Consider the following 21600-nt stretch of genomic DNA (forward strand, 5'->3'; position numbering starts at 1 on the left):
CTGCAACTGGTATTTTTAGGAAACCAAACCTGAATTTTCACAGTAGCAGTTTCTATGCAGTCTGTATTGTTTGTATTTATCATTACAACATTGATAAATGAACTTGTCCAAGACAGAAGAGACAGTTACGAGACTGAGAAAAGAGCAAACTTGGAAGAGCTGAAATACTGGGGGAAAAACTGTGTAATAATTTCAAGGTTTAATGGCATGTGTAGCTACGGACTGAATACCTGCGTTTGACAAAAAACAGATCTAGATTTGTTGTTTGTATCAAGTGCATCAAATCAAAGACCCTCAGAGAGCAAGAGCTTATCTAGAACAGACAACCACAACAACCATATCCTGTAAATACAGAAAGATATAGAAAGAGAAAACTGATACGAGGACAACATGTGCCTGACAAGACATCAGCTGAGTGAACCTGATGACACAGATTTACATTCAAAGAATATGAAAGACATTACATTTTGTGACAAGAACATTATGGGAAAATTCAGGAAGATATTGACAGAAATCTAACTCAGACTGGATGAATTAAGGCAAGATTTCCCGGCGGAGGATCTCTAATCGTTCCGCAATCACGTGTTTCGCAATCACACACTCCAGTTCGGTTAATTGAACCCCAAACACATCTGTGAGTATCGAGAGGGGAAGCGCACTGTTATTCTGACTAACACGCTCATTCTCAGCCGTGTAAAACTATTACTGAACACGCTGAGCACAACAGGATATTTCCCAATCAGCCTCACGCCAGCCTCGGGCAGTACTGGCCCGCTGCTGGCCATTCCTCAACACCCAGTTGCCATTCAGCGCACATGTGAATGGTTTTTGAGGAAAAACAAGTTGAACACCGGCTCAGACGAGCCGTTGGGGATGATTAGGTGCTGTTTGGCCCTGCAGGTGTCCGGGCAGCACTCCAATGTCCGTTCCGGATCCAAGGGGTGTGTGTGAGCTCAAGGTTTGGGATGGGATGAGGTGAACGAATAAGAAGCGCTGCCTCAGGGGAGAGAACCGAGACATCCGGACTAAAGGCATGAGGTTTAACTCAAAACCAAACGCTGGATCTGGATTTAGAGAATTCAGCGCCTGTAAAACTCATCCTAGATGAAAGTGTGAGACATGTTAAACCATAACTGTCATGTCCAGTAACATATCTTTTACAAGATTGCAGGGTTAGGTGAGCACATTAAGAGGGGGGGGGGGAAAGACATGCATGTGTCTAGAGGAGTAAAGTACTTCATTACTACACTTATTATTTACGCAGTTTGTACTTGCAAGTCAAGACTTACAGCCTTATTAAATCAATTCAACATTCAATATTATATAAAAAATAAATCATATTTAACTAAATCACTTGGTTGCATACGATTAATTTTGTGGACAAAGTGTCAGAATGGATCACAAAATACATTTAGTGGATGAAATATTCATTTTGTAAATGTGATTTCATGCATTAATATGAATGTATTAACCCAAGTTGTATGTAATGAAATGTACCACATTTTTCTTGAACAAAATATGCATTTCTGATGCGCCCTTGAAAATTATATAAACTTGCAATTCAGAGAAAAAGTGAGAAATGCAAAATGTAAACTAGGAATTGCAAGAAATAAAGTGATTGTGTGTTATAAACTCACAATTATGAAAAAGTCCAAATTGCGAGATATCAACATACAATTCTTGGAAAAACGGTAACAATGGTGAGATGTTAACTTAAAATTGCAAGATTTAAAATTGGAGCTAAGAGAAATAAAGTCAGAATTGCGATATAAATGTATTCTTTTTTTTTTTCGTGGCAGAAACAAAAGTGTTGAAAATGTCAGAGAAAAACATAAAAAACAGGCAACTAAAAGTATATCATAAATATTTTCCATATAATATTGTGGTTTTCGTCTGTGATCATATAAAAGCCAATTATTTCATTTTTATATTCACAAACATAATGTAAAGAATAAGTCAGTTAGATATGTTTTTGGTTAAATACATAAATGTATAATTTGCCAGTATAAACCCTTGTGCGTGTGGTAGAGGAACTGGTGATTACCATTAAGTAATTAGCCTTAAGTGTGTTGCTGACCTCTGCATTTAACAAATAGCACATTATTATTGTGCCAAGCATCTGGATATGGAAGATTCCACCATTCACAGAGTAAATGGAAACAAGCCTCTACAGTCTCAGTCAGTGAAGCATCTCTCTCCATTCACAAGAGTAGCACAAATCTACACATAAACAAGTCCTTCGAAATCCGAATGTTTACTTTCTGTCTTACTCTGCCTTTGCCTGCTTGTCACATCTGTCAGTTTTAAGATACAGTGTTTTGTTATTGACACTGGCTTTGTCCTGTGCTTGAATTTACAGAGACTGTGGAGCATGGATCAAATAAATTTGACAGGTGCGTATGACTGGAACTGACATGCACATGAAAAAAAAAAAATTCAAAAAGTGCCCTTCACATTATTTTAAGGTGCGTTCACGCCATGTCGTAATTACTGTAATTAAGAGATTTCAATATGTAAGAAACGTTCACTTCTTCGCCGAGCTCCTACTTGTACCACCTGACCACTGCAGATTCATTTAGGTGTTGATAGTGTTGCAATAAAAACGCATAATTCCCAGTCCGAGGAACAGCTCCGAGTAGAATGTCACGAGTTGCCGTCACGAAATTACAGTAATTACGACATGGCATGAACGCAGCATTAGTCGAGTGTGTCTAAACTTTTAAACTTTGGCTGTAAATGAATCATTCTTACATACATATATATATTATAATAGAAGCATGCAGAAGGAGAAGGGACAGAGGAAAGACGAGACATACTGGAGGGAGATCAACGCGGCCATGGCCCTAACTAACCTGGCTCAGCCCAAGGACACGGCCACCGCCACCACCACCAGCTGCATCATCCAGAAGTCCTCACACATAGCGGAAATCAAGACTGTTAAAGTGCCTATCCTGCACAAATACTAATACACACACACACATACACAGAAGATCCCGCTCTTCTACCTTTGGAATTCACTTGTTGTTTTGAATATTGTTTATTACTTTGTTGTACTGATACAGAATTCATTTTTTTGGTACGTTTGTTTTTATTGTTATTATGAGTACGATGAAGTGCCCTGAAATGCAGCACTTGTTCAGTTCACCAATTTGTGCATTTCCTTTGGGTCGCACAAACTATTTTGATAAGTGTTGATGAATAGTCAGTACGACAGTATTTCTGAACGAGACACTTTTGCAATGTTAACTTATTTTGATATTAATCAGAAATTTGTATTGTATCGCACCAAAGTGCCTTCATGCATCTCAAAGGAGAGATTAGTGAGAATGTACAGTTCATGTCCTCTCTGAATGAAATAAACGGTTGAAATGACAGGAGGAGTGCGAAGCGCACTCTTCTCTCTGCTTCTCACAGCCGACAAGAGCTGCTGACCTTAAAATGAAATCAGCACAAGTCACAAAGACATGCACATGAGCCTAAGGCCATTTCTGCATGTTTTGTCTTAATATCTCATGTGGCTGTGACTACGACATTGTTTTGTCTCTAAAATTGAAAACTTCAACTGTCACCTGCCAACAATAGCCGTGAGTCGAGAGATAAGTTCAGTCAGTCTACATCAAACTTTAGATCTTCCTTACGGCCTCTGCTTCCTCTCATAAACTCAGTTATGCTCATTTCTCAGACACAATAAGAAAGAGAGAGCCAGACTTCAAGGTTTCATCTGTATCTGTTTGAGACGAGGACTGTGACCCAAAGGGATATTTATGAATCCATTATCAGTGCTAAACCGAACGTGTTGCCTTCACACGTTTCTGCTCAGAACAAGGTACTTCAGTGGAAGGAGTAAAGGATTTGGCCAGTCGTGTTTTACCCCCCTTTCTCTCTCAGCTGGTTAGAATTACTCACAAATCGCTGTTTACAAGAAGTACGAGAGACACTTCCACACAAACCATAGCAGTATTACCACATCTCTGATTCAGAGAACCTTCAAACTTTTTTTGCAATCTCCATGTTTGTCCTGCGGTTTTTACTCTTTTTGTTAGTGATTTTTGCCTTTGGTGAAACCAAGTTGTGTTAGCCTTGCATTGACTGAATGGAAAGAAACTGCAAATGTTATTTACAGTAGAGTTATGGATGCCAAGGACACAATTTAGAGAATTAAAATGCCACTTTTGAAGTGAGCGCAGTAACACTTGCTTATGTTCTTTATCTATGTTTGTTTGTTTTTTTTGAGGAAAGTCTCCACCTGCTTGTGGTGAGACAGGCCAAAGAAACTTATTCAAAAAGCTGCATGCACTTATCTGACTACCCCCACCCCCGAAAATAATTTTCACAAACACCCACTTAGACTAGAATTCATACAGACCATGTCCTGTTTTCCTGCTCTACAGAGTAGTGTAGCATATTTTTAGTACATTTTCAAGCAAAATGGGAAAATGTATAATCTGATCTGCTTTTGAAATCTCATTTTCCTTTCATTTGTTCCTCTAATCGTGAATCATTTTTGGCCTTTGCAGTGAATAAAGAGAAGAGAAAGCATCAACCTGAGTTTTACCGATTCAGTTTTTTCCCCCTTGCACACTCTGCTCAAAAGGATGCTGACAGACAAAAAGTTATTTTGTGCACACTTTAGAACATTTGAAATGATTAAAGACTGTAAAAAACTTGTAATAATAGTCTGATTTTTTTATTGTTAAGTTATATTCTTTCTCTTTTTATTATTTTAGAGACTGGATGTTTGTCCAATGAAGGAATGCATAATATCTCATTTATTCTCTGATTTTCTTTTAATGTTCAGTTTTACGCCAGGAACCTTGTTTACTTCAACGGAACATTAAATAAAACATTTTTTTTGATGATATGATGTTGCTTGGCGTTTCGTCATTAAAGTTTGTAGTTCTGCACAAACCTCTAAAATCTTTCCTGATCAAAGATTTAATTTAATCTAACATTTAAACACAGGGTATCCATTTGCATTTTAACCTCAGTTACTTTATGAATAAATATGAGTTTTTCTTGAGTTTAAAATGAATACATTTCAAACAGAAATGTTTTAGGGCCAACTTGCGATGAATAATTCACACAGCATTGAGGCAGACAAATGAAATTTCACTCATTTGTCTCTGCGGTTTGACCTGAGTTCAGATGACAAGCTTCTCTTTTCTTTTTTACCCTCTGCATCTTTATGAAAGCTGTCCTGTTAACTTTGCCAGAGGCAGAGACCTTGTTTGCCTTCACGCTGGTTTCAGCCCAGTAAATACAAAGACACCGCACAGCACAAACAGAGCTGGAAATGGATGATGAGAATGGAGTTCTCTGTGATCTTGTCTTTCCTTAAGGGTTTAATCCTGAACAAATGTTGGGAATGGCCACATTGTGCTCACTGTGGTATTGACTGCATGTGTACAGCGCAAAGATTCATGAAGCTGCGCATTTAGCTAAACAGATCGTAAGTTTAGCCTCTGAACCAAACTGAAGCATTAATGTGCATTTCATTTACATATTCTAGAGTTGATCCATGAACCCTGACAACAGCATCAGAAAGCCTATTTCCTGCGTTTGCTCAGCGACAGCGTCTATCCAAATATACTCACAAACAAATATGCAGTGATCCCAAAACCTATTTGGACACTTAAGTCAACAAAAAGTCGGAATGTCATTGCTTTAGACACAAATGATCAAAACCAAGTGTCATCTGCAATGACTTTTTCAAGCAGCTGTTGTCATGCTCATTTTTAAAGGATGCATGAAGTCTATCTGAAGTATACAATTTGTTGTATAATCTGAAACCTAATAATCGTTTTGCATTTTGCATTCAAAGAAAATGCCATTCAGCTCAATGTTTTGTTTTATATGGTACATACTACAATGCAGACATTCATGCATCTTAATACAAAGTGTGAATGTAGTGTTCAAATAGTTTTTGTGGCCGCACAGTGCCCACACACTAATTCTGACCCGGCTGCCAATGAACAGTTTGAAAAGACTTAAAAAAATAACATCAACAGAAGAGAAAGAATTTTAAAACAATGAATGAAACATGAATAAAAACCAACACACAGCGACCAAGATTTCCTGACTCTAATTTCTGTCCTGATTTATCTCGCTCATCTACTCCTCATCTTTCTCCAGTATCCCTCTTACATGTTTATTGGTAGCATGCATCTTGGCCAGGTTCAAAAATAATGTGGAGTATGGTTAAACATGCCGGATGGATGGATGGATGGATGGATGGATGGATGGATGGATGGATGGATGGATGGATGGATGGAGAGAGAGAGAGAGAGATAGAGAGAGAGAGAGAGAGAGAGAGAGAGAGAGATGTTAATGTTTAATAGACAAACAAGGATATAAAACATTACTGAAGTATTGTTATAATATATAGTATTAAAAATATAATAGGGAGGAATACTTTCAGATCATAAAATCATCTTGTGAAGGTGATAATTCTTATGTCTGTATTTAAAATTTTGTTTGTTTATTTCTTCTTTAACATCAACCTGCCAAGGGACTACTGATTGTCCCTCATTAAATAAACAAATAATAATTAAAAAACAACAACATAATAATAATCAGAGCTAAAATTACAATAAATCCCTTGTCCCTCTTCAGTTCTCTCTCTCCTACTCTTGTCTCTCCTCTCTTCTCCTGTTTCTCTCTAAGCAGACTGGCAAAGAGCAGCAGTCTGAGCAGAAATTTCCATCGAGGCCATTTGTTGAAATGTTTGAGCAGGTTTTGTGGATCTCACCCATTATCTAGCTGAACAGGTTGAGATGCTGGGCTGGCCAGCCGTGTGACACACTCCAGACATCTCTCCACCCTTCTCATCAGACACAGGGTCCAACATACTGTCAAAAACTACACACACACACACAACCTGAGCACAAAGAATTTCCAAAATGATCTGAACGGGGAAAAGTGCATTAAAGCATTACAGATGAAGAAATTTGACCCATGTCCCATTTTGGAGTAATTAGTTACCTTGCCTTAAATGGTTGGTTCATTAATTATCAATTGCCTGTATGGACATGTGCTGGATACATTATAGTCCAGAATCTGAGCCCTGATTAGCCACTGGGTCAGATACTATTTGAACCCCATAATGATTATAAATGTATTAGGTTTATGTGACATTACATTTATTACATACTTTGTTATGTTTATTACATAAAACAATGAAAATAGTATAATATAACAATAATTCTCAAAACAAAGTTTGTAGTTAGTAGGATTTTGATTAAAGGAATTAATACTTTTATTCAGGAAGGATGCATTAAATTGATCAAAAGTGACTAAATACTCTTATGTTGCAAATTATTTCTACTGTATTTCATTAATTGCTGTCTCTATTAATCAAAGAATTCTGAAAACAAAAGTATTTACGGTATATATCACGGTTTTCACAAAAATATTAAGCAGCACAACTGTTTTCAACATTGATAATAATAAGAAATGTTTCTTGAGCAGCAAATTAGCATATTAATGATTTCTTAAGGATCATGTGACACTGAAGACTGGAGTAATGATGCTGATCACATCACAGGAATAAATTAAATTTAAACAAAATATTAAAATAGAAAACAGTTATTTTAAATTGCAATAATTTACATTTAACCATTTAGACGTTTTAGCCAAAGTGACTTACAAATGAGGAGAACAGTTTCACAATATTACTGTTTTTACTGTATTTTTGATAAAATAACCACAGCCTTGATGAGCATAAGAGACTTCCTTAAAATGCAGCGCCAAGCGCGAGGCAAGTGTTTTTTGCTAGTTTCAGCCCGACGCAGTTATCATTTTCACGTCCTGCACCACGTTGTTTAAATAGCAAATGCATTTGCGCCAATTTGTGCGCCCATGGGCGTGCTGGTCTGAAAACGAGGTGTGTTCTGGCGCATTGTTGGCGCGTTGCTATTTTGAGGCAACTGAAATAGACTGTGGCATTGACCAACAAAAACCTGGTCTAAAGTCAATTGCGCAATTTTTTTTTTTTGTTGTTGTTTAAAGAGCGTGTTAGTAATGTGCGCCTATAGGTGGGTCCACAACGTGCATACACACTGCTTACACGTGCGCGGCAGCACAAAAACTAACCAAACATTTTAAATAAAAGGATTACAATGTAAAAGATTAATATCATGTACATAAAGATATGGTGGCATCCGGCTTGTCAAGTCAAGTCAAGTCAACTTTATTTATATAGCGCTTTTCACAATACAGATTGTATCAAAGCAGCTTCACAGTATTAAATAAAATAGTACATCAGTGTATGTTTCTGGTGTAAAACATCCACGTTTGGTAATGCAGATCAATAGCACTGTTGAATCGATTAATCAAATTAAGTATCCCCAACTGAGCAAGCCAAAGGCAACAGTGGCAAGGAACCGAAAAACTCCATTAGGTGACCTAATGGAGAAAAAAAAACCTTGGGAGAACCCAGGCTCAGTCGGGGGCCAGTTCTCCTCTGGCGTTTATGAAGTAGAGACCGGATTTAACTGTAAGATTAAAATATTATATGAATGCCTGGCTGAAGAGATGCGTCTTTAATCTAGTTTTAAACTGGGAGAGCGAATCTGAGCAACGAACAGTATCAGGAAGGCTATTCCAGAGTTTTGGTGCTAAATGTGAAAATGCTCTCCCTCCTTTGGTGGATCTGGATATCCTAGGTATGACCAGAAGCCTCGAATTTAGTGATCTTAAAGAGCGCGATGGATTATAGGGCGATAGAAGATCCGTTAAATAAACTGGAGCTAAGCCGTTTAGGGCTTTATAAGTCAGTAGCAATACCTTGTAATTAATACGGAACTTTATAGGTAACCAATGTAGTGATGATAAAATTGGTGTTATATGGTCAAACTTTCTTGATCTAGTAAGAACTCTAGCGGCGGCATTTTGGACTAACTGTAGCTTGTTTATTGAGGATGCAGGACAACCAGCTAATAAAGCATTACAGTAATCTAGTCTCGAGGTCATGAATGCATGAACTAGCTTTTCTGCATCAGAAACAGATAGCATGTTACGTAATTTAGCAATATTTCTAAGGTGAAAAAAGGCTGTTTTTGTAACATATGAAATATGATTTTCAAAAGACAAGTTACAATCTAATATAACACCCAGGTCTTTTACTGTAGAGGATAAAGTAACAGGACACCCTACTATGTTAAAGTTGTATTGAAGGAGGTTTTGTGGGCGGTTTTTTGAACCGATAAGTATTACCTCTGTCTTATCTGGATTTAATAAAAGAAAATTGTGCGTCATCCAATCTTTTATATCTTTAACACACTCTGTCAATTTGGATAATTTAGCGTTTTCATCCGGCCGTGATGAAATATATAGTTGAGTGTCATCAGCATAACAATGGAAACTAATTCCATGTTTCCTTATAATATTTCCAAGTGGCAGCATATATATTGAGAATAATAGAGGGCCTAACACAGATCCTTGCGGCACTCCATAGTTTACTGGAGTTATGATCGATTTTTCTCCGTTTAAATAGACAAAATGGTAGCGGTCAGATAGGTATGATCTGAACCAGCTTAATGCTTGTCCTTGAACACCGGTATAGTTTTGTAGCCGATCTAAGAGTATTGTGTGATCTATAGTATCGAACGCAGCACTAAGATCAAGTAAAACTAGTATTGAGATACAGCCTTGGTCAGAAGCTAAGAGTAAATCATTTGTGATTTTAACGAGCGCAGTTTCAGTGCTATGATGCGGCCTGAACCCAGACTGAAACTTTTCATAGGTGTCATTTTCTTGCAAGAAAGAGCCCAGTTGGGCAGACACAACTTTTTCTAATATTTTGGACATAAAAGGAAGATTTGAAATGGGTCTATAATTTGCTAGGTTATTTGGGTCTAATTGTGGTTTCTTAATTAGTGGTTTTATAACTGCCAATTTAAATGTTCTTGGAACATGACCTAAAGATAAAGACGAGTTAATAATATTGAGGAGAGGCTCTTCCACTATAGGTAACACTTCTTTCAATAGTTTAGTTGGTATGGGATCTAATAAACATGTTGTTGTTTTAGAGGAAATGATAAATTTATTTAACTCTTTTTGTTCTATAGTTGTAAAGCACTGTAATTGTTCTTGCGGGGTGATAATCGAGGCTGAATTATAAGGCGCGATTGAAGATTGAACGTTTACAATTGTGGATCTGATGTTTTCTATTTTCTCAGTGAAAAAATTCATGAAATCATTACTACTAAACTGTAACGGAATATTTTGTTCAGGTGACGCTTGTTTATTTGTTAGTCTAGCCACGGTGTTAAATAAGAACCTAGGATTGTTTTGGTTATTTTCTATTAGTTTGCGGAGATGCTCAGCCCAGGCCGCTTTTATGGCCTTTTTATAACGTGACATACTGTCTTTCCAAGCGATTCTAAAAACCTCTAAATTAGTTTGTTTCCATTTACGCTCTAAATTACGGGTTTCTCTCTTTAGAACACGAGTAGTATTGTTGTACCATGGTGCTTTAATTTTCTCTCTGACCTTTTTTAGTCTCATAGGTGCAACAATATCCCATTTTCCAGAGAGAACGGTGCTCATAGTGCTGGTTAGTTCGTCTAGTTCATCTGTTTGTTTAGGTTCAGGCAGCAGCTGAGACAGATCCGATAAGCAATTTGAAAAATTATCTATGGTGGATGGAAGGATTGTTCTGCCTAATCGATAACGCGGCGCAGCATGATATATTACCGGGGTACGTAATATGCAAGTTACCATGTAATGGTCAGTTACATCATCACTTTGCGGAATGATATCTATATCGGTTGGATCGGTTCCATGTGATATAATTAAATCGAGTGTATGATTAAAACGATGAGTCGGTCCGGTAACGTTTTGCTTAACCCCAAAGGAGTTTAATAAGTCTATAAACGCAGCCCCTAACGTATCATTTTGATTATCTACGTGTATGTTAAAATCTCCAACAATTAATATTTTATCGACATTGACCAATAGATCTGAGAGAAAATTTGCAAATTCTTTTAGGAAATCAGCGTAAGGCCCTGGTGGTCTATATACGGTAGCCAAGGCTAAAGATAATAGGGATGTTTTTCTATCATCTAAGAGCGTAACATTTAGTACAAGTACTTCAAATGAAATAAACTTATAACCCGTTTTCTGAGTAACATTGAAAATATCTCTATAGATAGTTGCAATACCGCCGCCACGACCAATCAGACGGGGCTCGTGCTTATAGGAGTATCCTGATGGAGTAGACTCATTTAGACCGAAATAATCATTTGGTTTAAGCCAGGTTTCAGTAAGGCAAAGTACATCTATGCTATTATCTGTGACTATTTCATTTACAATAACTGCCTTAGGTGTGAGTGATCTAATGTTTAAAAGACCTAGCTTTAGAAATTGTTTTTGTTTACTAATAGCAACATTTTCTGTTTTAATAACAATTAGATTTTTCCTAGATCCTGCAGTAGATTTATTATTTGATCGCACTAAACGAGGAATAGACACAGTTTCTATGCAATGTTCTACACTAGTATTTATATCAGTTAATTTGGTGCAGCAGAGACTATGATTTGGACTTTTGGTTACTAGTCAAAAGGTATTTAACGTTTTGGAGATGTTATCTGACAGAAGATCCGATCCGAATCTGTTTGGGTGTAAGCCATCAGCACGGTATAGCCTAGGACGCTCCCAAAACAGATTCCAATTATTTACAAAGAGCAGTTTCTGCTCATTGCACCATGACGTTAACCATTCATTTAGCGCGAATAATCTACTAAACTTGTCATGTCCTAGACGGTACGTGGGAAGCGGTCCTGACACAATGATCGTTATATCAGGCGATGTGCTGCGTACCGTATCGATCAGATTCCTGAAGTCTTTCTTCAGAACTTCCGTCTGGCGCAGCCTGATGTCGTTCACTCCCGCGTGCAATACCAAAGTTCCGACGCGCTCGTTATCGTTCAGAATCTCGGGAACGCGAGCAGCGATTTCAGAAACACGAGCACCAGGAAAGCAGTGACTGTGCACCTTATTTTTACCTGATGTAGCATGGACGTGCCGAACAATGGAATCACCGATGATCACAGCATCGCGTTCTGTTTCGCGAAGAGCGGAGAAGCGGTTTTGTGTGGATAACTCGAAAACCGGGAGGGTCGGAGAGGGTCTTGGTCTAGACCTGACTCGCGTCTTCCGCTGCGGAAATATCCAGGCTTCGTGGTGGCGTGTTGGAGCCGGAGTGAACGAGACCATGGCTGATCGCGACCTTGGCGCTCGGAACCGATGCCGAGTAACGCACGGAGTAGACGAGGTCGGAGTCAGCCGGTTAGTAACATTAATCTCTGATTTGTGAGCATCAGCGCGTGATGTTTCAAGAGCTAAACGCCGGTCTCTCAGCTCGGCCTGTCTCACTAAAAGGTCGTGGATCTGTTTCTCAACAGCTTCCAGCTCAGACTGTACCGCGTGCAGCTCAAATGTGTCCTCACCTGCACCAAAAGGTAGACTACTTGCATCTGATATATTCGCCATTTTAACAGATGGACAGTAAGTTAGCAACGACACTACCAGTGATGCTATCAATTAATACTAATTTCTGACAAGCGTCTTAGATATAATCCGTCTTTTAAGTGGTACGGGTGTAGAGTAGACGCACGATAGGTGAAAAATGTTTGTAAGTGAGTGTTGAGAAGACGCGTTCAGCCGTGATCCCCGGGAGTAACCTATAAGAGTATCCAGCGTAGAATCACTAACAGGCTTGAGACACGTCTGCTCAACAGTCCGCGTTGTAACTATGAGGTTTGAGCAGTAGTGCTTCTCAGTGAGGAAAAGTAGAAAATGTTTGTTGTAAGTAAGTTTAAAGAGTAAAATCAAGAATTATAAATCAAATCGATAGAGCTCCAAAGACAACAACGCGTTCAGACGCGACGCATGCGCATTCGACAACAGGAAGTATCAACTACTCGATTCTGTGATCAGAATCGGCTTGTCCCATAGATGGTCTGCTTGCTCGCTTTAACCTCCACGAGCAGATCCGTTTGCGCTCTGGAGACGCGTTCAGTCTTTCCGTTTGCACATTCCATTATGTAAATAGCAATCCGCCAAGGCGCGAGCCCAACTGGCTTTTAAAGGGAATGGGAGATGAGACTCTGATTGGTTTATTTCACGTTACGCCCAAAACACACCCATTATTCATAAGAGAAAGGGACAAGTTGGGGAAAACCCTTTTATACCATGCGCCGCACGTCGTTAAACTAGCAAAAGTGGATTTGTGCCCCGCGCTTTAGACCAAGCGCTTAGATTTTTAAATTAGGGCCCAGCAAGTTCAAAGTCCCATGCATTATGTTTCCTAATGGATTTAGAAAATCTTTTTTGTTTTCATTTCAGAGCAGAAGGTGCTAGTTGGCATTGTTTTCCTGTAGTTTTTGTTAATCTTATTTTATTATTACACTTTACTCTTCAGAGCAGCACGGAGGCAAGCGTGTTTCCGTACTTCAGCGCTAACCTGAGGTGCTTAAAACATTTCCTGTCTTTAATTCAGTGAACCTCCAAGAAACCACCAGAAACATCAACAGAGAAAACCAGTGGTTTTAAAGGCGTTATGCACAATATGCTGCTTTGTGTAGCGCTCTGGTAAGACATATAACAGAGTTGTTTTATGGAAAAGAGATTAATCAGAGACAATGCTGGAATTTCAACTCGCACTGAATGTGTTTTGCCCCAAAAAAGGAGAAGATTATGACTTTAGAACTGAGCCATGTCATAAGAAAAATATTTTCTTGGTTAAAAGAATTAACAGAAAAAAACAGATAACCAGTACTTTTAGTTCCCAAAAAAGGTTATTTATTGATAGAGATTCATTTCTGAGAAAAAATAAAATAAAAATTAAAAGTTTGTCCTTGCAATTCAAGTAATCAAATATTGATTTTTATCTACGCTATTAGTAACATGTCAGCATGGAATGAAAAGTCCATGGCCTCTAGGAAAATGTCCATACCTTTTACATGTTACTTACATGGGAGATACAGATACAAACTCTAAAATAGAAAATAAATACTTTGTAAACTTTAAATTGTCCTAATGTAGGAAAATAGCAAAAGAATTTGGGGGTATATTTTTATTTTTTTTATAATATATTTTTTATAGATATTAGTTAATAGCAGTAGTTGTATTTATTAATGATAATGCTAAATGTTATCCAGTATAAAGGAATATTTCTGGCTGTCAGTGAAGGGCTACTAGAGCCTTATTGATTGGGTTGTGGTGGTAAATGAGACAAACATTTGAGAAAAATTACTAGATGATTAATTTATTTTACTCTAATTTTGACTTTACATTCTGTTCCACTGTTCGCTATGAAGCAGGACAAAGAGAAACAATCTGACTTTCACTAGTGTCCTCTTCTGTCTAAACTTTTCTTTTTCATCAAATCAAGTGTATTCGCTGCTATAGCCCTGTGTTTTGTTTAGAATAACTGACTTTCATTTCTGAACCGAATCAGCCGTTGCCAGGTCAGAAGTGCCATGCCACGAGTGGTTATGACAGCAGAAATATATTACAAAGGAGCTTGAACCACACGGCACATAATGACAAGATCAAACATAAAAGACAGAGAGGGGAGGGGGCGAAACCTCAGGGCCCATGTTTCTCTGTCTAATATTTCTAAACCGAAAGTTAAATAAATTCCTCAGTACAGCGAAGTGGAACCGCGTCAGTAGAGCAGATGGAAGGGATGGCAGCTGCAGCTGGAATGCGGTTTGGCTGACAGGGACAGCGAGAGAAAGAAAGCAACGTCCTCACGCGCTTGAGCCGTTCATATTCTCCAATACACTGCTGCTGATGAAGTGTTCTGCGTGTGTGTGTGTGTGTGTGTGTGTGTGGCATGGAGTCAAAAGAAAGCACTTAAAAAATTTAAAGGTAACAGCGACGACTCCACTTTGGATAAACCTACTGTTGTCAATAAACAAACCGTCTAGACTCCAACTCAAAATATTGGTCTCTGGGTACGTTTTCTGATGTATTCTAGACTATACAATGATAAATACACAGAAATCATATTAGATGCCTATGTCCGCTTGCCAAATGTTTTCAGGCAGACAATATTTACAACTAAACTGACAGTAACACATATTAGCGCATCATATCATGATGAAAAATTACAGACAAAAGTTTCCATCCGCCTAGAGTCACAGCGTTTTAAAATTGACCTCTGAATGGGGCTTATGATTTACAAATAACCATCTGTAACACAAAACCTCAACTCACTTTGCTCAGTGTCTCCCTTTTTCTTTCCTGCCTGCTGTTAGTTCAACATCTCTGTGTCTGTAATATATCAGCAGGGAATGCTTCAGTCTCAGTTCCTCTCACACCTTATCCGAATCGTAACCATAGTAGGGAATTGTATAGTAGGGTAAAATGGGAGTCAGCTAATAGTATATTGATATAACAGTCCAACAGCACAGGGATTCTCACTGTTTATCACTCAGGATTTTTCAATGCTGGTTACATAGCGGTGACAATGAGTGTGTCATTGAATCATTCATTTAACTGATTTGTTCAAAACAATGATTCAATCAGAAACAATGGGCTAGGTTAGGGTAAAATAACCCCTGTGGCAAGATTTTATCTTACCCCTCTTTTAATATTTTACATTTTGTGCTATAACAACTAAATTAGCAAATGTTTCAATGTATTTCCTTTAATAACACATTTGTAAATGCAGCATCATCCTGCACATCCAAACGTATATCGAAATGTCACAATTTAAAAGTAAATCGACATTGTTCTTAAGGGGGACATCTTCCCCCATGTTACCTTACAAGGTAACAAGGTACATCTTTATGAGTGATTCATTGAATATTTTTACTCTCAACTGATTTGTTCAAAAACACTGATTTTGAAACTATTTACTGCCTTGAAAAAATTTGTTCAAAAATGCAGATTCATTCAGGAAAGAAACAAGACGATGACAGAATCTGAATATGCCAACTTCCCAACAACATAGGCAGAAAAACACATAACTTACTCTAAATCCATTCTGAAATACACATCCAGTTTACTATCCCATAAGGTTATGAGAGAGGATTTGTGAATGGCAGTGTAGTGATGCAGCTGATGCTGGTCACATGACAATGTGGTATGTCTGGATTTATACTACATTTATACTATACATTGATTACTACTATTTAGAATATACTTTCTAACAGTCATGAAGTAACTACTTATTCTAAAGTAGTATCTACTTAGAGAGGATGTGATTTTGGATGCAGCCTTTGAATTGTTTGAGTGAATAATTCAATGACTCACTCATAAAAGCACTTTCAAAAACACTAATTCATCAACAAAACACCAATACTCTGTGTTGCTTGAGACTGGTAGCAGTTAATTCTGCTTGGGCTTCGTTTAGAATTTTTTTTTTTGTGGGCGGACCAAAAATCAATCAACAAGAGATAGTGTTTAAAATGTAAGTTACTCAATATTGCTGTATAAAAGAAATACACTTGCAATTGTGCTGTTGGTCTGAATATTAGCATATGGCTGTGATTACCTGCGTCCTTGTGCCTACGGCCAAATGACAGGTTTAATAATTGTTGTACTCACACACACACTTACCCTTAACGTGACATATTTTCTCTTAGGGAATCCACAATTACACATATAAACTTGGCAGGCAATGTGGCATCACTTTGCCAATGGGTATTTTGGGACAGAACTCATACAAGAGCGCTATGACAGCTTCATAAATCCGAACACTGACAGACACTTTCCATAGGCAGGCCCCGGGCCCTTCATACGCTGATTTGCACCCTAACTCACTCATTTCTAAACATGTCTTTGTGTGTTTGTATTTTGATATAACCCTGATTTTTGGATTTAAACTCCATGGCGGGAGACTTGTGGTGAGCAGAAGTCACTTTACAACACATTAAGAGAGTGCAATACTCATTAAGCGAGGAGAAATTGAACACACAGGGTGTCAGCAGCATAACAGGTCCAAAGACAAGAGCTAGAGTTTGATAGAGGTCTTATCCCTTATCATCTTCTGACAGCAAAACAATTTTTTCAATTAACCATTCAGTCATCAAACAAAAGAAGTTAGTTCTGCGGGGGGAAAAAAGGAAAGTCGCACCAGACTGCAACTTTTCTGCTTCCTTCATTGTTTTGCTCCTGGAAAATGATTGATTGGCCAACATAATTGAATCAACATTGAATCTTTGTGCACATGCACATCACATTACAAATAGGGCTCTTGCTCTCTGTCGTCTCTCCAAAGCAATAAAAAGACAATAAAACTGAGAGATGTGCCTGGGAATCGCTCTATGATGGTAATATATGTCTCTCTAGATCCTCTGACGTCCACTGCAGTTCACTGAAACACTCCACTTTCCAGTCAAACAATTGCTAACCATCAAAGGTCCTATGAGGTCTCCTCCGTAACAGACGGCTTAATCCAGGCCTGAAGATTAGACAAACTACTGGACCTATAAAAACGTTTTCCTTTTTGGAGCGCACTAGCCATCGTTTAAGGAGCTCTTTTACTGATATTCTAGAAGCTGGAGGCTTTGAGATTGAAGAATCTGAGAGGTGCAGACTTTTGATTAAAGTATTGGGCTGACATTTAACAGAGTATCTGAAATTAAATAAGTCAGCTCAAGCAACAACAAAAATACAAAAAAAAAGCGAACCGATAATATTTACCCCTTAACTAGGGGTCCGGGGTCCACTAGGCACTTTTAAAAGGAACACTCCACCGTTTTTTCATATTAAACTGCTATTCCCGTAACTAAGACGAGTTGATACATACCTCTCTCGTCTCAGTGCGTCCACTCAATCGCTCTGGCGCGCGACGACACTTTGATAGCACTTAGCTTAGCCCAGTTCATTCATTAGGGACCAAACAGAGATGAAATTAGAAGCGACCAAACACCTCCACGTTTTCCCTATTTAAATACAGTTACACGACCAAGTATGGTGACACAAAATAAAACGTGGTGCTTTTCTAAGCGGGTAAAAAGGATAACTATAATGTATGGCGGAATAGCACTTGGGAGCACTTCGACTCGGTGCAGTAAAAAGTCACGCCTGAAAAATCCTCTCCCTCTCACTTCTGTCATTAGAACCAACGTGACTTTTTACTGCGCCGAGTCGAAGTGCTATTCCGCCATACATTATAGTTCTCCTTTTTTTGCTATTTTATTTTACTTTGTATGCTTTGTTTTACTTTTAAGATGCAGCATTACACTAACATAATAAGGCTCCACACATATAATGACGTAGTTAGAGACTTTCTGCTCACAGGAGACACTTGAATTGGTAATATCAGGTGTAGAAAGGGCTGCTGGGATGTGAAGGAGGGATATGATGGCCCACCTGGTCTGTTATGTGCTGTAGCCATATAATAAAGCCGCTGGTGGCAGGACTGTGAGCTCAGAGCACGCATGACCTCACTCTAGTGTAGGCGCTACTGTCTAGAGCTTGATTGGCCAAATGTAAACATTTTAGCACTGAACTTTGCCAAAGGTGAAATCAGACTTGAGACCTCCAGCAGTGTAGTCGAAAGCATCTCAAAGCAAGGCTGCTTTTGCACTTTTAAAGCCAGAAGTGTAAGAAAGAATTACTGGCACTCACTACACGCTCAGAAAAGCATTAATCATTAGCTCTATTTTTTGTACTGTACGGGGTAAAAAATTTTCAATGAGCCAACAAATCATAGTTTGCGCATTAACAAGTGCACTAAAGTGAAAGTGTTTAAATCTGAAGCAGTTAAATCAGACTGGCCTGTTAGGGGCGGTATGTAAAAACAGACAGGTTATCTACAACCTGGGACAGACAAGTAAAAACATAGTAGTGATTTACTGCTACTTTTAAGTCCACCAGTATTACACAATTTGATGGGTTCCACATTATATTCCAACAGAGGAACAGAGACTGGCTATTGCAACATCCATCCATGAAACTTCAACTCATCGACGTGTCCAAGTGCACCAGATCAGACAGTCAAAGAGAAATAAATACTACAATTATTTCACAAGGCAAGATTATTTACACAAAACAGAGAGTCTGTTACTGCGTGTGCCAATCATATGACCCGTAGGACCACCAGATTGTTTTCATCCTCTTTCCGTTCATTCCTCGGGAACACAGAAAAGGGACTGTCTCAAAGAAACATGCGGTTTTTCCATGGCATTGCCTCTTCTGCTTGAGGAAAACTTACACCCTGCGAGTGTTGATACAATGTGATTAGTTTATTATAGAAGCCTGTGGCTACAGCGCTCTATACTGTAGTAGTCAATCTGGTAGTCTTTATGTGTGCATGTACATGTGGAGTGAATGACAGAATGCTACAGGAATCCCACTGAGCGGACCCAGGCCAACGGGATGTCATATGGGAGCACACTGAAAACCACAGATCTGCTAAAGATGAATGAAGCCACTAATTCATACTCTGGCCTCCCATGTGCCCACTTAGCTTTGTGCTAAAAACTGACTTTGAGAGCAAAGGACCCTTTTTCCTTTCAACATAGGGCCTTTTATTTTCCATCACCACTAAATCAATACGCGAGGGGCAGAAGACCATGGTCATGGCCACGTCAGAATTCATGCGGTAGATATTTGCATTATGGAATTTAGACAGCGTTATTAATTTCATTTTTATTGATGGGGAAAACGCTGTTGCCCATTTGTCTGGAAAACAAAAGGTGAGGAAAGAGAAGAAAGCAGAATTGGGTTTCTGGATGTCAGAGCTCTGACAAATATAGAGATTGGAAACTGATCTGAGAGCGTGGAAAGCCCAGCCAAGTGTAAATTGTGTGCAACGGATCTTTACAACCAGGATGGCCATCTGTCCAGAGCAGAAAATTGGAATTCAAATGTTTGTTTTAAAGATTGAAATCAGGGACCAGACAGTGAGCTTCTTCATTCAGTACAAGCCAGTTTAGTTCTTTGCTCTCAACGTCATAGTCTCTTATAGGGCTGGGTAAAAAATATCTATTTCTCGATTTCAATCGATTCTCAATTTTACGAACCGATATAGATTCTTAGATCCCAAGAATCGATTAGTCATCCTGTTTTCAGTTGATGAATGAATGTAACATTGTAGCGCGCATCCAATCCAATAAATCGCCATAATATTTGTGTTTTGTTACTATTGATATGAAACAGTCTCAGATTTCAAATTACGTCCATTTTCTTATGAAATTCAAAAATATAAATACCGTTTTGGCGCTGTGGTGTGAGATCACTCTGGCTCATGATCTTCTCATCCGCCTTAATAATACCAGTTACTGCGCGAAATAAACATGAATGAGCATCTGAAAGTGTGTTAAAAGATAGAGTACAACTTATCGAAATCCGTATCATGTCACATGGAATCGCTCAGTGTTTCAACCGTGGAAAGACGTCAGTAAAACAGCCTGTAAACAATATGTCATGTAACGTCACATTTACCTCAGAAAAACCATATCCAGTGACCATAAACTCGTTAGTCAGCTAGAAAAAATTAACTCTAGAGAGAAGCATTTTGCTAAATATATGCACCATATTCATTATATTTTTTAATGTTCTTCAATATTTAATGCATGTTTGAATAAATCTGGAAAGTTTTTATGACAGCCACCATTTAAATGTTTATATTTCATATAACTTTATTATTATAAAAATAAATAAAAGTGTAATTTAAGTGTTTGGATACAAATCAGTAAATTTTTACCTTCAATATTATAGTAGGCTAATAAAGCCTAGCAGACTACAACTGACTCCTATAGTTAACAGTATTAGTTAAGAGATTTGTTTTCCTTGAGAAAATTTGCCATGTATTGTACCTGATGTCCAAAATAATCAATATTGAATCAGAATCGAAATCGAATCGAATTGCAAGCTTGTGAAACAAAATCGAGTCGAACTGTGAAATTTGTGTCAATGCCCTAGCATCTTAAATTATGCCAAGCAGTGTTGGGTTAGATACTCTAAAAATTAATTCATTACTAGCTACTAATTACATCTTTAACAGTGTAATTAGATTACTGTACTATTACTAATACATAAAGTATTGCATTTCTTATAACTAATTACTTCCTAAATCCCATATCAACCTCGGCCAGTTGATGGAGACACAAAACTGCACGTATGATTCTTTCAAATAATCAATATTCAATTGCAATAATCAATTGAATAAATTCTTCTTGAACTGACCAGTGTATTTAAAGAGAGGTTATACATTAAAAACAAACATTTTAACATAAAATGTTGATGTTAAATCCACTTTTATATAGAATTGTTCTATAGTCTAAACAGTATTTAATGCAATTACATCAGAAAGTAACTTATTAAATTACAGAAAAATTAAGAGCAATCCCTTACTTTACTTTTTCAAGGGAAAAGTAATTAAAATACACTAATTATACTACTTAGTAATTAATTAAACCCAACACTGCTGCTAAGGCTGTGGTTTTTAGCCGTTTTGACTTGATATTGTCCAAGACTTATAATTCATTTTTGTGATTCTGTGATTTCAAGATTCTTATTTGTATATTCCTCACAATAGTTACAATTATACGGAAATGAACAAATGAGATTGCACGAATTGATACGAATTATCCACCAAATTGCCGAAACGTAAAATAGATAGGAATTGCTATGAGA

General features: G+C 37.9%; 2 protein-coding genes across 4 annotated transcripts in view; one reads left to right on the top strand and one right to left on the bottom strand.

Annotated features, from left to right (window-relative positions):
* The window catches only part of mkxa (mohawk homeobox a), a 31246-nt gene extending 26386 nt beyond the window's left edge, over positions 1-4860 (top strand). The window contains exons 6-7 of one of the 2 annotated variants that reach the window (XM_081392622.1): positions 2360-2393; positions 2777-3096. In XM_081392622.1, the coding sequence (XP_081248748.1) occupies positions 2360-2393; positions 2777-2966 (224 nt within the window). In that variant the 3' untranslated portion in view covers positions 2967-3096. Of the gene's footprint in view, positions 1-2359; positions 2394-2773 lie in introns of both variants that reach the window. The other variant, XM_081392621.1, reaches the window with a different exon arrangement.
* The window catches only part of rab18a (RAB18A, member RAS oncogene family), a 50531-nt gene that overhangs the window by 18991 nt on the left and 9940 nt on the right, over positions 1-21600 (bottom strand). Inside the window, exon 8 of one of the 2 annotated variants that reach the window (XM_081392626.1) lies at positions 5833-6165. The exons of the other annotated variant lie outside the window; for it this stretch is intronic. The gene's annotated coding sequence lies outside the window, so the exon portion shown is untranslated. Of the gene's footprint in view, positions 1-5832; positions 6166-21600 lie in introns of those variants that run through there. 2 annotated transcript variants of the gene reach the window in all.

Source organism: Scardinius erythrophthalmus (assembly GCF_964197995.2).
Source record: "Scardinius erythrophthalmus genome assembly, chromosome: 18".
Taxonomy (NCBI): Eukaryota; Metazoa; Chordata; class Actinopteri; order Cypriniformes; family Leuciscidae; genus Scardinius; species Scardinius erythrophthalmus.